The sequence below is a fragment of the Procambarus clarkii genome, chromosome 10 (assembly GCF_040958095.1).
Source record: "Procambarus clarkii isolate CNS0578487 chromosome 10, FALCON_Pclarkii_2.0, whole genome shotgun sequence".
NCBI classification, from domain to species: Eukaryota; Metazoa; Arthropoda; class Malacostraca; order Decapoda; family Cambaridae; genus Procambarus; species Procambarus clarkii.
The window spans coordinates 15,484,848-15,502,442 of record NC_091159.1 but is presented as its reverse complement, the minus strand read 5'-3'; the positions used below and the strand labels follow the sequence as shown (position 1 = coordinate 15,502,442).

General features: G+C 43.4%; 1 protein-coding gene across 2 annotated transcripts; it reads left to right on the top strand.

Annotated features, from left to right (window-relative positions):
- The first annotated feature begins 5,924 nt into the window (after window positions 1–5,924).
- Window positions 5,925–12,586, top strand: LOC123748058 (uncharacterized). Of its 2 annotated transcripts, none has more exons than XM_045730262.2 (4): window positions 5,925–8,025; window positions 9,380–9,547; window positions 10,763–10,864; window positions 11,150–12,586. In XM_045730262.2, the coding sequence occupies exons 1-4, from the start codon at window positions 7,928–7,930 to the stop codon at window positions 11,151–11,153; spliced, it is 372 nt and encodes a 123-aa protein (XP_045586218.2). In that variant the 5' UTR covers window positions 5,925–7,927; the 3' UTR covers window positions 11,154–12,586. The 2 variants fall into 2 exon arrangements, with proteins under 2 accessions (XP_045586218.2, XP_069177750.1); XM_069321649.1 differs by having other exon boundaries at window positions 5,928–8,025; window positions 9,392–9,547.
- Window positions 12,587–17,595: the final 5,009 nt, after the last annotated feature.

Here is a 17,595-nt window from a genome sequence, read left to right as displayed (position 1 = left end):
ATGATCTAGAACTGGCGGCATTTCAGGTTAATTACGAACATAACTTCAAAAGGAGGTATGAAAAGAAGTAAACAAATTTAAGGGCCCTTGCAAACAAGTCACCGACAACAGAAAGGTGGCGCCCCAGAGCTGAAACTCACCAGGCAAGTACGTTTAGAGAAAGTCTTACCATGTACCCTCACTCTTCCCACCTGCACCGGCCTTGTCAGGGTCAATATGACGGCTTAGTCAATGGCCAATTAAGAAAGACGGGCAGCTGTTGACCTCCTAATTGGCTCACTTCACTGCAACACGAATTAACGAGCTGAATGACGACGCAACTTTTCTTAAGCCAAGTCACGCTTTGGCACTTTTTCTCCATCGTTATTCAGCACTTTTGTACACGTTGGAACATATTAGCAATACACGCGGTGTTGACACACCTGAAGGACTTTTGAGCTCCATTCAATTGATGAATCAAAGATTTTTCACGTAACAGGGGAATTGTTGATATGATACTTGACTGCCTTCCTTAATGACAACAGATGGAGAAGTTGAACACACAAGAGCATGTTAAGTGACGTCCACGAGACAGGAGCGCACGTCGCCAGCCACGTGACGGGCCTCAGGGGCCCCAACCAGGTGTCCAGTTCCCATAGGAATATCCGTCAGTCTCACGTGGAAATTGGTTCCCTCTTATCACCTGGTGTTACCCCACCTTACTCCACCACCTGCATCACTACCTCATCCATCACTACCACCTCCACCACCATCACCACCACCACCACCTGCATCACCACCTCATCCATCACTACCACCTCCACCACCACCACCTGCATCACTACCTCATCCATCACTACCACCTCCACCACCACCACCACCACCACCTGCATCACCACCTCATCCATCACTACCACCTCCATCACCACCACCTGCATCACCACCTCCACCACCACCACCTGCATCACCACCTCCACCACCACCACCACCTCCTCCCGCACCATCACTACCACCAGAGAAATATGATCACAACATAGAAGATTCTGAGCGATATAGACAAGTTGGACAAGGACAATCGTCTTTAATTTGAGAGAATATGACAAAATAGGACACACACAGGGTACTTATGAAGAGAAAGCTCTACGCCACAACGACTGTATCACTTGGAAAACGTAAATGATTGGAATATAAAGCGTCACAGTAGAGGTGGACAGGATGCTTGGTTCTGTCCACCTCTCCTGTGGTGGACAGAACGTTCTGTCCACCTCTCCTGTGGTGGACAGGATGCTTGGTTCTGTCCACCTCTCCTGTGGTGGACAGAACGTTCTGTCCACCTCTCCTGTGGTGGACAGAACGTTCTGTCCATCTCTCCTGTGGTGGACAGAACGTTCTGTTATCTCTCCTGTGGTGGACAGAACGTTCTGTCCACCTCTCCTGTGGTGGACAGAACGTTCTGTTATCTCTCCTGTGGTGGACAGAACGTTCTGTCCACCTCTCCTGTGGTGGACAGAACGTTCTGTTATCTCTCCTGTGGTGGACAGAACGTTCTGTCCATCTCTCCTGTGGTGGACAGAACGTTCTGTTATCTCTCCTGTGGTGGACAGAACGTTCTGTCCACCTCTCCTGTGGTGGACAGAACGTTCTGTTATCTCTCCTGTGGTGGACAGAACGTTCTGTCCACCTCTCCTGTGGTGGACAGAACGTTCTGTCCATCTCTCCTGTGATGGACAGAACGTTCTGTCCATCTCTCCTGTGATGGACAGAACGTTCTGTCCATCTCTCCTGTGGTGGACAGAACGTTCTGTCCATCTCTCCTGTGGTGGACAGAACGTTCTGTCCATCTCTCCTGTGGTGGACAGAACGTTCTGTCCACCTCTCCTGTGGTGGACAGAACGTTCTGTCCACCTCTCCTGTGGTGGACAGAACGTTCTGTCCATCTCTCCTGTGGTGGACAGAACGTTCTGTCCACCTCTCCTGTGGTGGACAGAACGTTCTGTTATCTCTCCTGTGGTGGACAGAACGTTCTGTCCATCTCTCCTGTGGTGGACAGAACGTTCTGTCCATCTCTCCTGTGGTGGACAGAACGTTCTGTCCACCTCTCCTGTGGTGGACAGAACGTTCTGTTATCTCTCCTGTGGTGGACAGAACGTTCTGTCCACCTCTCCTGTGGTGGACAGAACGTTCTGTCCACCTCTCCTGTGGTGGACAGAACGTTCTGTCCACCTCTCCTGTGGTGGACAGAACGTTCTGTTATCTTTCCTGTGGTGGACAGAACGTTCTGTTATCTCTCCTGTGGTGGACAGAACGTTCTGTTATCTCTCCTGTGGTGGACAGAACGTTCTGTCCATCTCTCCTGTGGTGGACAGAACCAGTTACCACTTTAATGCCAGTTGATTCATAATGAATTAAAAATAATAGTAACATACCTCACCACTCACCGCTAGGAAGGGGCCTGACAGCTGAGTGGACAGCGCTCGGAATTTGTAGTCCTGAGATTCCGGGTTCGATTCCCGGTGGACGAGGAAACAAATAGGCATTGTTTCTTTCATCCTGATGCCCTTGTTCACCTAGCAGTAAATAGATACCTGGGAGTTAGTTAGACAGGTGCTACAGGCTGTTTCCTGGGGGGGGTGTAACAAAAAAAGAGGGCTGGTCGAGGACCGGGCCGCGGAGACGCTAAGCCCCGAAACCATCTCAAGATAATCTCAAGAAGATAACCTCACAAGTACCCGGGTGGAGAGCTTCCATGTCCCGATATCCTCACAAGGGTTATGGTATCATTGAGCCCGTTCTCTCGAGATATCACAGCACACAAAATATGGGTGCACCCTCCTCATTACTCTCACACCCGGGCATAATTTGTCCAGGGTTACCTGCTTACTTGCACTCTCCCCCTACTGCCTGCTGCATTCCTCACTCATCCTGCTTCTTAATTTAGCAAGATGAGTGAGGAATGCACCTCTTCTTCTTCTTAGTTTACCTTCACCGTCACAGTACAGCTCCCTGACAACTGTGACCTTAGCTTAAGTTGTATTCCTTACCTACATGCTCAATTTGATCACCAGTTCTCTACTGTGCTCACTTATGTAAACTCTGTCAACATCATATACGCTTCAACATTATATTTTACATTATTTTATTTTGAAATAAAACTATAAAAATAATGTAAAAGTTTAATAAAAAAAAATCCCCATTGTTTCGCTCGACCTCAGTTTTTTTTTTTTTAGTTTAGTTCATTTATTATGCACCCCATACCCATCTTGTGGGCGGTAGTGGAAAGGGTTACAGAGGCACATAATGGGCTCAGGGACTGAACCCCACAATTCATTTAGCTAAGCAAGTTACAATCTTGATGAGCTAGTTACAAAATTCAATATAAGTCGTCACATCAACAATGGGTTCGAGATCGACCTCAAGTACAGGTTCTAAATTAAGCAACTGACATATGTGGAGAGCTAGTGTCAAAATTTATATGTTTGTCCTGCACACCGCCCCCCATCCAGTGGGCAGCGGTGGATAGGTTACAATCACTCAGTTACTACCTACAGTTAGCAAACTGGGGATATTTGGCTAAAATTTCTGATAGCAGATCATTTTGAATGAAATATTGACACATCGCTGGAACATTGGTTATAGAATTGTCTCTAAATTCACGTATCTTTTCGCACTCCATCACATAGTGACGGAGGGTGTGCGAATAATTTTGTTGACACAGTTTACATATGGTCAGGTCTACATCAGCAGATAATGAGAATTCCCAGAGATACTTGTAACCGAGTCTAAGCCGAGCAGTAGTAACATCTAGAAGTCTGCTGATTTTATTGGATGATCCATAGATGTGTGGCTCCTCTTGCATGATAGTATGATGATAGATGGAATTACTAGTGTCAGTTTCACTTTGCCTCAGATCTACAAGATCTTGTTGAAGTTCTCGGTGTACTGCTGCTCTCAGATTGCTCATTGACAATCCAAGGTTACACTCAACGGCTCCTTTAAAGGCAGATTCTTTGGCTAACTTATCAGCTCTATTATGCATTCGGAGGCCAACATGAGATGGAGACCACATGAAATGGACTCTGTTACCATCCTTAATAATTTTGTTGTATTTGTGTCTAGCTTCCGACACGAGCATGTTACAGTTATGTCTTAAAGAGTTGAGAGCATTTAAGGATGATAAGGAGTCACTTACAATTAATGTATCAAGTTTGGAGACTCAGATAAAGACAATTTGGTATTCAATACAACACGAGATATTCTACATACCAGGTATCCACCTGAAAAATCTATATTTTTTTATTCTAATTAATCCAATGCACCCTAAAAAAATACATTAGCAGACGAACGGTATAGTTAAGAGACTATACTATATTCACTAGCAGTAGTAAGCATCCATCAGTCTCAGGAGACCATGGAGTTGAGCTCTGGTTGTCGGTCTGAAGTGGCTTCTCTAGGGCGCAAAGCCAGGGTAGGTTGATAGGGGGAAGAAGCTGTCACCCATGCAGCGCCCCCCCCCCCCCCCCACTCTCCACGACGCCGAAAGCCTCCAATGGAAAGGCAAACGCCAATACGATAGGTTCCAGCGCCGTCGCAGGAACTGTCAGAACGAGGTTGAAGGCAGCAACGAACTGCCGCAGGCGCTCCAGTTCAGGAGTTTATCGCGAAGTTTTTAAAAGAAGGCACAGGGACTATATAGAGGGCTATATGCACTGTAGTGTGGGATATCCACTCAGTCTTCTCTCAACCTTTCTGTCCCGCCTCAATGTTTGGCCCCATTATTATCGTCTAGTTTTCACATTTAAATTAAAATATATATTATTGTCTATTGTTTACTGGCGCCTGACAGCTGAGTGGACAGCGCTTCGGTTTCGTAGTCCTGAGGTTCCGGGTTCGATCCCCGGTGGAGGCGGAGACAAATGGGTAAAATGTTTCTTTCACCCTGATGCCCAAGTTACCTAGCAGTAAATAGGTACCTGGGAGTTAGACAGCTGCTACGGGCTGTTTCCTGGGGGGGGGGGTGTAAACAAAAAGGAGGCCTGGTCGAGGACTGGGCCGCGGGGACGCTAAGCCCCGAAATTATCTCAAGATAACCTCAAGAAGATAGTCAAAGGATTTTTATATTCTTATCTAATTCTAACTAATAAAATATTAATTTTCAAGCACTCCGTGTCCATTAAAGAGTTTCATTAAATTGGTATGTTATATATATATATAGATTTTTTACATTTTCAGTCTCTAGATGTTTAATTGTCACTTCGCGCATGCGCAATATAAAGGCTTGACCAACATGTGCACCACTGGGACCAAGTATAATTTAGTGTTCTTCACAATGAATACATAAATATACAGTGAATGAGTGTGTTTATACACTTGTATAAACCCGTTCCTCACAACACTCCTGCCCAGACTGGGTGATCAACAAGTGGAATGCTCTCAAAGAAGAAGTTGTGGAAGCCACCTCTATCCTTAACTATGAGGGGCAGCGACTCAGTAAAGAATTCAACTATCAAGATAGTTGAACTATAAACACTAAAGGTGCCCCAAGTTCAGTAGGCGGGGCATACAGAACTAGACCTCACCTCCTCGTAGACACAGATAATCACTGGTATGTAAGTAGTGTGTGAGTAGAGCATATGGAGATATACATATAGTTTGCTGCTTACATTGTGTCAGTGAATTTCCAGATCTGTGGCAGAAAATTTACTTAAAACAACAAAAAGCTTCGCTATCGTCCATCTAACACATGTGAGACTCGTTATCACAGCTCCCTTCCCATGTATCAAGGACTGTGTATGTGTCATCTCGCACTCCCCAACTCCCCATCTCCGCTGCTATCCCCCTCCCTCGCCCCCTTCCCTCATCTCCCCCCACCCCTCACCCTCCCTGATGATAAGTTACCGGTTACATCACCTTCTTTAGGTACTTAAGTTGTCCCCCTACCTCAGCACTAATAGTCAGTGACGAGAGCTCCACCAGCCGCCACTCAGGACTCCACCAGCCGCCACTCAGGACTCCACCAGCCGCCACTCAGCACTCCACCAGCCGCCACTCAGCACTCCACCAGCCGCCACTCAGGACTCCACCAGCCGCCACTCAGGACTCCACCAGCCGCCACTCAGGACTCCACCAGCCGCCACTCAGGACTCCACCAGCCGCCACTCAGGACTCCACCAGCCGCCACTCAGCACTCCACCAGCCGCCACTCAGGACTCCACCAGCCGCCACTCAGGACTCCACCAGCCGCCACTCAGGACTCCACCAGCCGCCACTCAGGACTCCACCAGCCGCCACTCAGGACTCCACCAGCCGCCACTCAGGACTCCACCAGCCGCCACTCAGGACTCCACCAGCCGCCATAAGAGCAACATGAATTTCCTCTGTCATTGCTGCCTCCTTTTCCTCCTCCTTCTGGCAATTGTTAGCGTGGGAGGCTTAGTGCAGGGTGAAGACCATAGTGTATGGGAGAAGGTCGGAAAAACTGGCGAGAGTGTGTGGGATTGGGCTGGGAGTGCAGGTAAGAGTGTGTGGAATTGGGCTGGGAGTGCAGGCGAAAGTGTGTGGGATTGGGCTGGAAATGTGGGAGAGAGTGTGGGAGAGACCGTGAGCGATATTGACTAAGAGTGGGGCAAGAAAGGGTCCGTAGAACTGACCAAAGCCTCCTAAAATTAGTGTAAGAAATGAAGAAATATGGTATATTTACTCACTGTAATGTTGGCGCTGAATGTGGAACATGAAAAAAACATTTTGACTCTGATGTACTCTCATTTCATAAGGAAATTAGAAATAAATATGTGGCAGGTGACGCCACAGGAAATCGACGGTCCAAGTGACAATGTTGTGGAGCGACTTATCCTACGGCGTCACCCGCCATGTACTTACTTCTAATTTCATTATGACATGAGATTATTTCAGAGGAAAAATATTTCTTCATTACTTACGTAATGCTAGGAGGCTTTGGGTAGTTTTGGGTAATTCTACGGACCCTGAGAAAGTGTGTGGGATCGGGCGTGTGTGGCCGTTGGAATAACGTGTGGGAAAGAGTGCAGTGGGAGTGAGCCAGGTGTATGTGTGTGTGTTGGAGTGCGGGCTAGTGTGGGGGGTGTGGGTCGAGTGTGTGGGAGCTGATAGTGTATGTGGGGTAGAACAGGCGTGTGGGAGAGCGGGTGAAAGTCTCGGTTGCATCAGTTTTTGTACATACAAAATGCTTTTTATTCCACCATCGTCAGCACCCATAGTAAGTCCAGCAGCCGCCAACAGAACAACATGAAGCTAAATCATTGTTGCAGTTATTCTGGCAGTTATTACGTGGGAGGCCTGGTGCAGGGTGAAGACGCCACAGGAAATCGACGGTCAGGCGACGATGTTGTGGAGCGACTTATCCTATGGCATTTTGTATGTGTGTGTGGGATAAGGTCGGATATACTGGTGGGAGTGTGAGGGAGCGGGTCGGAAGCATAGACGGGGAAGAAAGGGATGAGAGTCTGTGGGTTAGAGAAAGTGTGGAAGAGATGATGGAAGAGGCTCCGTGTCCGGATGCTGAGGGCATAAAACCCTGTAAGTGGACCAACGTCACGCTGGACACCCTGACCATGGACTGCTCGGTTGTGACCGACGGAGACCAACTATCCCAGGTGTTCTCTTCCTCCTTCCCCGTCACCGCCTTCCACCAGCTGGTCATCACCCTTACCACAGGATCCTACGAGATGGAGTCCTAGGAAGCGTCACATTCCGACGCTTCAAGCGTGCACAACGGAGTCCTAGAGAGTGTGGAGGACAACGCCCTTTCCGGAAGCTTCCCCACAGCATTTTCCCTCCAGTTCTATCACAACAATCTATTGAGCTTCCGCACCTCGAGTCCTTCACGAAGCTCACCCTGCGAGACTTGGGCTTCAACAACCTGCAGGCGTTTCCTAATGTATCCTCGGACAGCTTGGAAACGTTGCACGTGAATATGAACCCTCTTGGGGTGCTTCCTGTGGCAGCCTTCGCCTCCACACCTTTCCTCTCCAGCGTCTACCTGCAGGAGACAGCTTCGGGACATACCGTCAGGTGGGTAAGAAGATTCAGTGTTGTGTTGGAGATTCAGTGTTGTTGTGTTGGAGATTAAGTGTTGTTGTGTTGGAGATTCAGTGTTGTTGTGTTGGAGATTTAGCGTCGTGTTGGTGGTTCTGTGTCATGTTGATGCGAGATGTTTTTAGCCGTCATTAAGCCGTTTCGTTACAGCTCATGGTGAATGTTGCCTTTGTCAAGCATTCTTGCCAATTCACAAGAGTGTAATACACTTACCCACACTGACACTCCTCTCACATCCACACTCTTCCTCACATCCTTGACCAAATCCAAACATTTATCAATACAGTTTACACACTCGAGTTTAGTCGATTTTTCCCTGCATTTGTGACTAACTAGAGAGAGCACATTACATGATTGTCTCGGACACGTTGTTAATGTCCTTAGTGATTCGATCAAACTTGGACTTAATGTTGTATCTCGGGAATCGTGTGGAAATTAACATATAATAGCCCTATAAGGCCATCTGAGTCACTGCTCCTAACTCTTGTTCTGTGCAATTAAAGAACGACCAAATAGGTAAGCATACCTATATCTGTAATTCTTTAATTATTAAAAAAATACCTATTATGAGTTTCTTCTCTGGAAAAAAAGAATTCAAAATAAGGGGAAAAGTAAATAAATGCTTCATGAAAGTTTTTGAAATTTGTCTCAGGAGTTATCCCTTAATTTCATGTTTTTGTTTCTGAAGAAAATGAGGACAAGTCTAATGAAAATAGGAGAAACTAAAGATAATTTAAAAATAATGCGTTAACGCTCATCTTTTCTCCATAAATATTCTCAGGCACAACGATAACACGTTCTAAAATTTCTTCAAATTAACTACTTGTATTAATATAAAGATTTACCTTATTAGGCAGTATTAGCCAGTGATACATTATTAAATTATTATATGTCAGTTCTTGAAAATGTAAGGAGATTTAAAGGCAGACCGTAATGCTCTTGGTGTTCTATACTGATTAACTAACATCAGTTGATGTTAGTCACAGCGTAATCCTGCCAACTGTTACATAGTAATTGTCGTAAGCACCAGCCTAATGATTAACACAATTTTTCAAACTGGTAACCGAAGCATTGCTGTATCCTGCCTACGAATATAATTTGTGAATTTTTTCTTGAAGGTTTACCTGTATTCATAGTTCCACTTGTTCCTGTACCTGTAATATATTTTAATGCAACTACACTGAAATACTTTCACTTGTACTAGAGCTTATATTTCTACTTGTGATGACAGTTTAAATACACCCGCACTACCATGCTCAGCTATATGCCTATAATCTTAATTATAATTTATTCCACTAATCGCTGTATTCTTTTTTTTAACCCATGACAGTATTCCCTTCAGGAGTCTTTTCTGGGCTGGAATACCTGAAGGAAGCGTACCTCTTCAGGAACTGTTTGAGGGAAGTACTGGAGCTGACGGTGGAGATCAACCCTGCCATGGGCGGGGTCAGTATTCCTCAGCATGTAATTACCACCTTCGCCGTCAACGCCCTCCCAGGTGCGTGGGAGCAACCAGCAACACTTGTTCATTTCCTCACCTGTCCATTTCCTCACCTGTCCATTTCGTCAACTATTCATTTCCTCCCTGGATCAATATACCTTCCTTTTCAAGTTAACTGTTATATTGTTATGTAAACCATTCGCAACACCAGCACTTTACCTGTGTGTCTCTCCCCCTGTTAACATGACCCGGTATAAGTACCGGGTCAATGTATCGTATTATTATTAGAGAAGTTATTCTAAGCTAGTGTAGAACATGGTTATTTTAAAGAAAACAATGTCAACGTAAGTGGTGTTAAGTCCGAGTGGGAGACTATTGTAAGTAGAATGTCCCAGGCTCTGTCCTGGGTACTTATAATTACCTGAAATTACCTGAGGGCAACCATCTCACTAGTGGCTTCGACGAGGACTGGAAGCCGTCGGCTTGTCAAAGATCCCCTAATTGTCATTATTATATCCGGCCAGATTTTGAACTGCAGCAATGTCTTTGACTTTACAACATACATATAAACGAATTACACGACTAGACATCAATAATTGCAATTTTGCAGATAATTGGAAAATTGGACCGAAAATAAATCTTACCAGCACAAAATTGCTACAAGACTAGCGACACTTTGTTAACCCTGAGTCAGGATTAATAAAGATTTTATTTGAAGATAAATATATAATCATGAACTGAAAGTCTCAACAAAGTATTAAACCACTTTCTTCTCGTATATTCCAACCAATTCAGAATCAAAAAGCAAAAATTACCAAATATGGTATTAGTTTCTTGTAAAAGAATATCATGAAACGAAATAAAGTCGCTCGATCATATAACTGGAAACTCAGATTTTCAATTTCTGATATGTAGTGGAAAGGAAAAATAATACTTGCCTTTGTAAGTGTTAACTTCCAGAGGTTGCAACAAAGGAACAGAGAATCCTTCAGAATAAACATTCAGAGTTCCTATTACCCAAAGTATAGATTATAGTGCAATGTCCGAAACACTAAGCTTGCTAGTGGCTTTACAAGAATGTAAACCTCAAGTCTCTGTACTCTCATGAACCCAATGTACTGTACCTTCTTGTATATAAATAAATAAATGTCAGTCTTGTGGACCCTCAGTAAACCGCACACAATACCGGACTTGAGGCAATACAAGAATTTGTTATTAACTTCATTTGAGATAACGAGTAGCTTCCCAGACTCACTAGTGTTTATCCGGCAGGAGTGAGCGAGCGGGGAGAGCTGCTGGTCAACAGTCTGACGGAGGTACAGCAGGTGGGGTGGCGGCCCCGACGGGAGGCTGGGGTCACTCTCTTACAGTATGGTAAGTGTCCTTCACCCAGGTAACCCAGTTTTATCCCAGATAACCCAGTTTTATCCCAGATAACCCAGTTTTATCTTCACATAACCCAGTTTTATCCCAGATAACCCAGTTTTATCTTCACATAACCCAGTTTTATCCCAGATAACCCAGTTTTATCCTCACGCAACCCAGTTTTATCCCAGATAACCCAGTTTTATCCTCACGCAACCCAGTTTTATCCCAGATAACCCAGTTTTATCCTCACGCAACCCAGTTTTATCCCAGGTAACCCAGTCATATCCTCAGGTAACCCGAAGCTGTGATGTAGCTGCGACATCGCCTGACTTCTTCGAAACCGGACCCTCTTCGGCCTGGTAGACCCGATGTTTACCAGGTGCTCGGACTGCCAGCTGGTGGCCCTTCTCGACCCCGGCTGACTTTGACCAGTGCTGACCTCTGCGGGTGTTGTACTGATGTCTGCGGGTGTTGTAACTGACGTCTGCGGGTGTTGTACTGATGTCTGCGGGTGTTGTAACTGACGTCTGCGGGTGTTGTAACTGACGTCTGCGGGTGTTGTAACTGACGTCTGCGGGTGTTGTACTGATGTCTGCGGGTGTTGTAACTGATGTCTGCGGGTGTTGTAACTGACGTCTGCGGGTGTTGTAATTGACGTCTGCGGAATTTGTAACTGATGTCTGCGGGTGCTGTAACTGAGCCAGATCATGGATAAGATGCATTGAAAGCACACACTGATGAAATATAAGATCCGCAGACAACGTACGGTGTCTGCACGGGCGGGGAGGAGCTCGATGATCAGTGGGTGACTGATAGAACACATCAGTCACTGATGGGAGACATCAGCACGCGTCAGTCACCTCCCCATTTCTCTACCTTCATGTTCCCCCTCACCCACACACACCACACCCCCCCCTTCACATGTAGCTCTCCTCCCCCCCCCCCTCCTCCACCCAACCCCCCCCCCCCCCCCCACTGCGAGTCATGATATTTTACCTTGCATCCGGAAGCCAAGACAGAATGTCATATATCAAACATTATTAAATTTCCTCTTAGGATCTATCCAGCCTGAGTATCGCATGACACGCAACATCTCCCGAGATTCCTGAAACAAAATATTTCAGACATCTTGTGTAGGGCTCTCGTCCCCTTGGGATTTACATCAACACCACAAAAAAGTGTTGAAAGAACACAAATAATCCATTAAAAACCTCTGCTTGTGACAAACGTTTAAAATTATGTATTATTTCTTTAATTATTTATGATTAATTAACGTAATTGCCAATCTCTTTTTTTTTTTTTTTGGTGATTGATTATTTGCCAAGCCTCACATTCCTCCATACCTCGCCAGGCAGATCATCCAGCTATTAATTTAAGGTCTACATCATATTGGTGCCCCAATACCATTTTCTTTGAGTATGTTTCTTGTACACAAATTGAGCTTTCATTGCTGTTCATGATTCTGATGCTAAAGATCAGCTTTCACATAATATTTTTATCATTTATTCTTCACATTGAGTGAAAACCTTTTGTGATTTGATTACTATTTAATAAAGTTACCTTTCCTTGCGAGTCTTATCATTAAGACGGGTTTAGGTAAATATTTACTTCAATATTTAACATTTTTATTTTCGTTCTAACTTTTTAGATAATTGGAAATTGTGTATTTTGTAGTTTTTACAAATTCATGATGATTGTGTTTTTCAATAATAAAGCAAATAAACGTGATCTTTAAATATTATTTAACTAATTCCAACATATCACATATATATATATATATATATATATATATATATATATATATATATATATATATATATATATATATATGTCGTACCTAATAGCCAGAACTCACTTCTCAGCCTACTATTCAAGGCCCGATTTGCCTAATAAGCCAAGTTTTCCTGAATTAATATATTTACTATAATTTTTTTCTTATGAAATGATAAAGCAACCCTTTTCTCTATGTATGAGGTCAATTTTTTTTATTGCAGTTAAAATTAACGTAGATATATGACCGAACCTAACCAACCCTACCTAACCTAACCTAACCTATATTTATAGGTAAGGTTAGGTTAGGTAGCCAAAAAAAGCTAGGTTAGGTTAGGTTAGGTAGGTTAGGTAGACGAAAAAACATTAATTCATGAAAACTTGGCTTATTAGGCAAATCGAGCCTTGAATAGTAGGATGAGAAGTGCGTTCTGGCTATTAGGTACGACATATATATATATATATATATATATATATATATATATATATATATATGTCGTACCTAGTAACCAGAACGCACTTCTCAGCCTACTATGCAAGGCCCAATTTGCCTAATAAGCCAAGTTTTCATGAATTATTTGTTTTTGACTACCTAACCTAACTTTTTCGGCTACCTAACATAACCTATAAAGATAGGTTAGGTTAGGTTAGGTAGGGTTGGTTAGGTTCGGTCATATATCTACGTTAATTTCAACTCCAATAAAAAAATTGACCTCATACATAATAAAATGGGTAGCTTTATCATTTCATAAGAAAAAAATTAGAGAAAATATATTAATTCAGGAAAACTTGGCTTGTTACGCAAATCGGGTCTTGCATAGTAGGCCGAGTACTGCTTTCTGGCTACTAGGTACAACATTTATATATATATATATATATATATATATATATATATATATATATATATATATATATATATATATATATATATATATATATATTTTATTAAATATGACCGAAAAAGTAAGATTAATAATTCTAACACGAATTTTCTCAATCTTTCGTACATTATGCTTCACTGTTGGAGGTAAATCAAAAATCACTTCTCCAAAATTCATTTTTATTTCTAGTCTGACGCGACACGGGCGCGTTTCGTAAAACTTATTACATTTTCAAAGACTTCACAAATACACAACTGATTAGAACTTGCGTTTCCCTGATTTTATATCTACATTTGAGTGAGGTGGGAAGGGTGATGTGGCATTACATTTGAGTAAGGTGGGAAGGATGATGTGGCATTAGAGGATATTAATAGGGTATTAAAAGTATCAACACAAGACAGAACACGAAACAATGGATATTGAATAGAAGTGTTTGTAGAAAGCCTATTGGTCCATATTTCTTGATGCTTCTATATTGGAGCGGAGTCTTGAGGTGGGTAGAATATAGTTGTGCAATAATTGGCTGTTGATTGCTGGTGTTGACTTCTTGATGTGTAGTGCCTCGCAAACGTCGAGCCGCCTGCTATCGCTGTATCTATCGATGATTTCTGTGTTGTTTACTAGGATTTCTCTGGCGATGGTTTGGTTATGGGAAGAGATTATATGTTCCTTAATGGAGCCCTGTTGTTTATGCATCGTTAAACGCCTAGAAAGAGATGTTGTTGTCTTGCCTATATACTGGGTTTTTTGGAGCTTACAGTCCCCAAGTGGGCATTTGAAGGCATAGACGACGTTAGTCTCTTTTAAAGCGTTCTGTTTCGTGTCTGGAGAGTTTCTCATGAGTAGGCTGGCCGTTTTTCTGGTTTTATAGTAAATCGTCAGTTGTATCCTCTGATTTTTGTCTGTAGGGATAACGTTTCTATTAACAATATCTTTCAGGACCCTTTCCTCTGTTTTATGAGCTGTGGAAAAGAAGTTCCTGTAAAATAGTCTAATAGGGGGTATAGGTGTTGTGTTAGTTGTCTCTTCGGAGGTTGCATGGCTTTTCACTTTCCTTCTTATGATGTCTTCGATGAAACCATTGGAGAAGCCGTTATTGACTAGAACCTGCCTTACCCTACAGAGTTCTTCGTCGACTTGCTTCCATTCTGAGCTGTGGCTGAGAGCACGGTCGACGTATGCGTTAACAACACTCCTCTTGTACCTGTCAGGGCAGTCGCTGTTGGCATTTAGGCACATTCCTATGTTTGTTTCCTTTGTGTAGACTGCAGTGTGGAAACCTCCGCCCTTTTCCATGACTGTTACATCTAGAAAAGGCAGCTTCCCATCCTTTTCCGTCTCGTAAGTGAAACGCAGCACGGAACTCTGCTCAAATGCCTCCTTCAGCTCCTGCAGATGTCTGATATCAGGTACCTGTGTAAAAATGTCGTCAACATACCTGCAGTATATGGCCGGTTTCAAGTTCATGTCGACTAAGACTTTTTGCTCGATGGTACCCATGTAGAAGTTTGCAAACAGGACACCTAGGGGAGAACCCATAGCGACCCCATCTACTTGCTTATACATGTGCCCATCCGGGCTCAAGAAGGGTGCCTCTTTAGTACAAGCTTGGAGTAGTTTCCTCAGAATACTTTCTGGCATGTCAAGAGGAGTACAGGCTGGATCACGATACACTCTGTCGGCTATCATTCCGATTGTCTCGTCCACAGGTACGTTTGTAAACAGCGATTCTACGTCCAACGAGGCTCTTATCCCTGTGGCCCGTGCGCCCCGCAGCAAGTCCACAATTTCCTTTGGAGACTTCAGGCTGAAGGCGCAAGGAACATAAGGAGTCAGCAGGCCGTTGAGTCGCTTCGCCAATCTGTACGTGGGTGTGGGTATCTGGCTAATGATTGGCCGAAGTGGGTTTCCAGGCTTGTGCGTCTTGACATTTCCATACGCATATCCAGGTTTATATTCCCCAATGATCTTTGGCAGGTGGAGTCCGGATTTCTTGGCGTTCACAGTTTCGATCAGTTTGTTGACCTTTGCTTTTAATTCGGCTGTAGTGTCCTTCGTTACCCTTTGGAACTTAGTTTGGTCAGAGAGTATGATGTTCATTTTCGCCAGATACTCGTCTTTTTTAAGAATGACATATATTGGCGACTTGTCACCTCTCCTGACAACTATCTCCTTGTTCTCACGAAGGCTTTTAGCTGCCGCTCTAAGCTCGGGGGACAGTATGGTGCTTCTGTAGTTGCCTCGATTCTTTCCTCCTTCTGCAATAAGTTCTGCTTGTAAGGTATCTTTGGTAGTGACCTTCTTTTGTGTCTCGAGGTCGAATATGAAGGCATTTGGAGGCATTTGAGCAGAGTTCCGTGCTGCGTTTCACTTACGAGACGGAAAAGGATGGGAAGCTGCCTTTTCTAGATGTAACAGTCATGGAAAAGGGCGGAGGTTTCCACACTGCAGTCTACACAAAGGAAACAAACATAGGAATGTGCCTAAATGCCAACAGCGACTGCCCTGACAGGTACAAGAGGAGTGTTGTTAACGCATACGTCGACCGTGCTCTCAGCCACAGCTCAGAATGGAAGCAAGTCGACGAAGAACTCTGTAGGGTAAGGCAGGTTCTAGTCAATAACGGCTTCTCCAATGGTTTCATCGAAGACATCATAAGAAGGAAAGTGAAAAGCCATGCAACCTCCGAAGAGACAACTAACACAACACCTATACCCCCTATTAGACTATTTTACAGGAACTTCTTTTCCACAGCTCATAAAACAGAGGAAAGGGTCCTGAAAGATATTGTTAATAGAAACGTTATCCCTACAGACAAAAATCAGAGGATACAACTGACGATTTACTATAAAACCAGAAAAACGGCCAGCCTACTCATGAGAAACTCTCCAGACACGAAACAGAACGCTTTAAAAGAGACTAACGTCGTCTATGCCTTCAAATGCCCACTTGGGGACTGTAAGCTCCAAAAAACCCAGTATATAGGCAAGACAACAACATCTCTTTCTAGGCGTTTAACGATGCATAAACAACAGGGCTCCATTAAGGAACATATAATCTCTTCCCATAACCAAACCATCGCCAGAGAAATCCTAGTAAACAACACAGAAATCATCGATAGATACAGCGATAGCAGGCGGCTCGACGTTTGCGAGGCACTACACATCAAGAAGTCAACACCAGCAATCAACAGCCAATTATTGCACAACTATATTCTACCCACCTCAAGACTCCGCTCCAATATAGAAGCATCAAGAAATATGGACCAATAGGCTTTCTACAAACACTTCTATTCAATATCCATTGTTTCGTGTTCTGTCTTGTGTTGATACTTTTAATACCCTATTAATATCCTCTAATGCCACATCATCCTTCCCACCTTACTCAAATGTAATGCCACATCACCCTTCCCACCTCACTCAAATGTAGATATAAAATCAGGGAAACGCAAGTTCTAATCAGTTGTGTATTTGTGAAGTCTTTGAAAATGTAATAAGTTTTACGAAACGCGCCCGTGTCGCGTCAGACTAGAAATAAAAATGAATTTTGGAGAAGTGATTTTTGATTTACCTCCAACAGTGAAGCATAATGTACGAAAGATTGAGAAAATTCGTGTTAGAATTATTAATCTTACTTTTTCGGTCATATTTAATAAAATATGTCTACAGGAAAGACTGCTACCAAAATATACTAATATATATATATATATATATATCGTACCTAATAGCCAGAACGCACTTCTCAGCCTACTATGCAAGGCCCGATTTGCCTAATAAGCCAAGTTTTCATGAATTAATTGTTTTTCGACTACCTAACCTACCTAACCTAACCTAACCTAACTTTTTCGGCTACCTAACCAAACCTAACCTATAAAGATAGGTTAGGTTAGGTTAGGTAGGGTTGGTTAGGTTCGGTCATATATCTACGTTAATTTTAACTCCAATAAAAAAAATTGACCTCATACATAATGAAATGGGTAGCTTTATCATTTCAAAGGAAAAAAAATAGAAAAAATATATTAATTCAGGAAAACTTGACTTATTAGGCAAATCGGGCCTTGAATAGTAGGCCAAAAAGTGAGTTCTG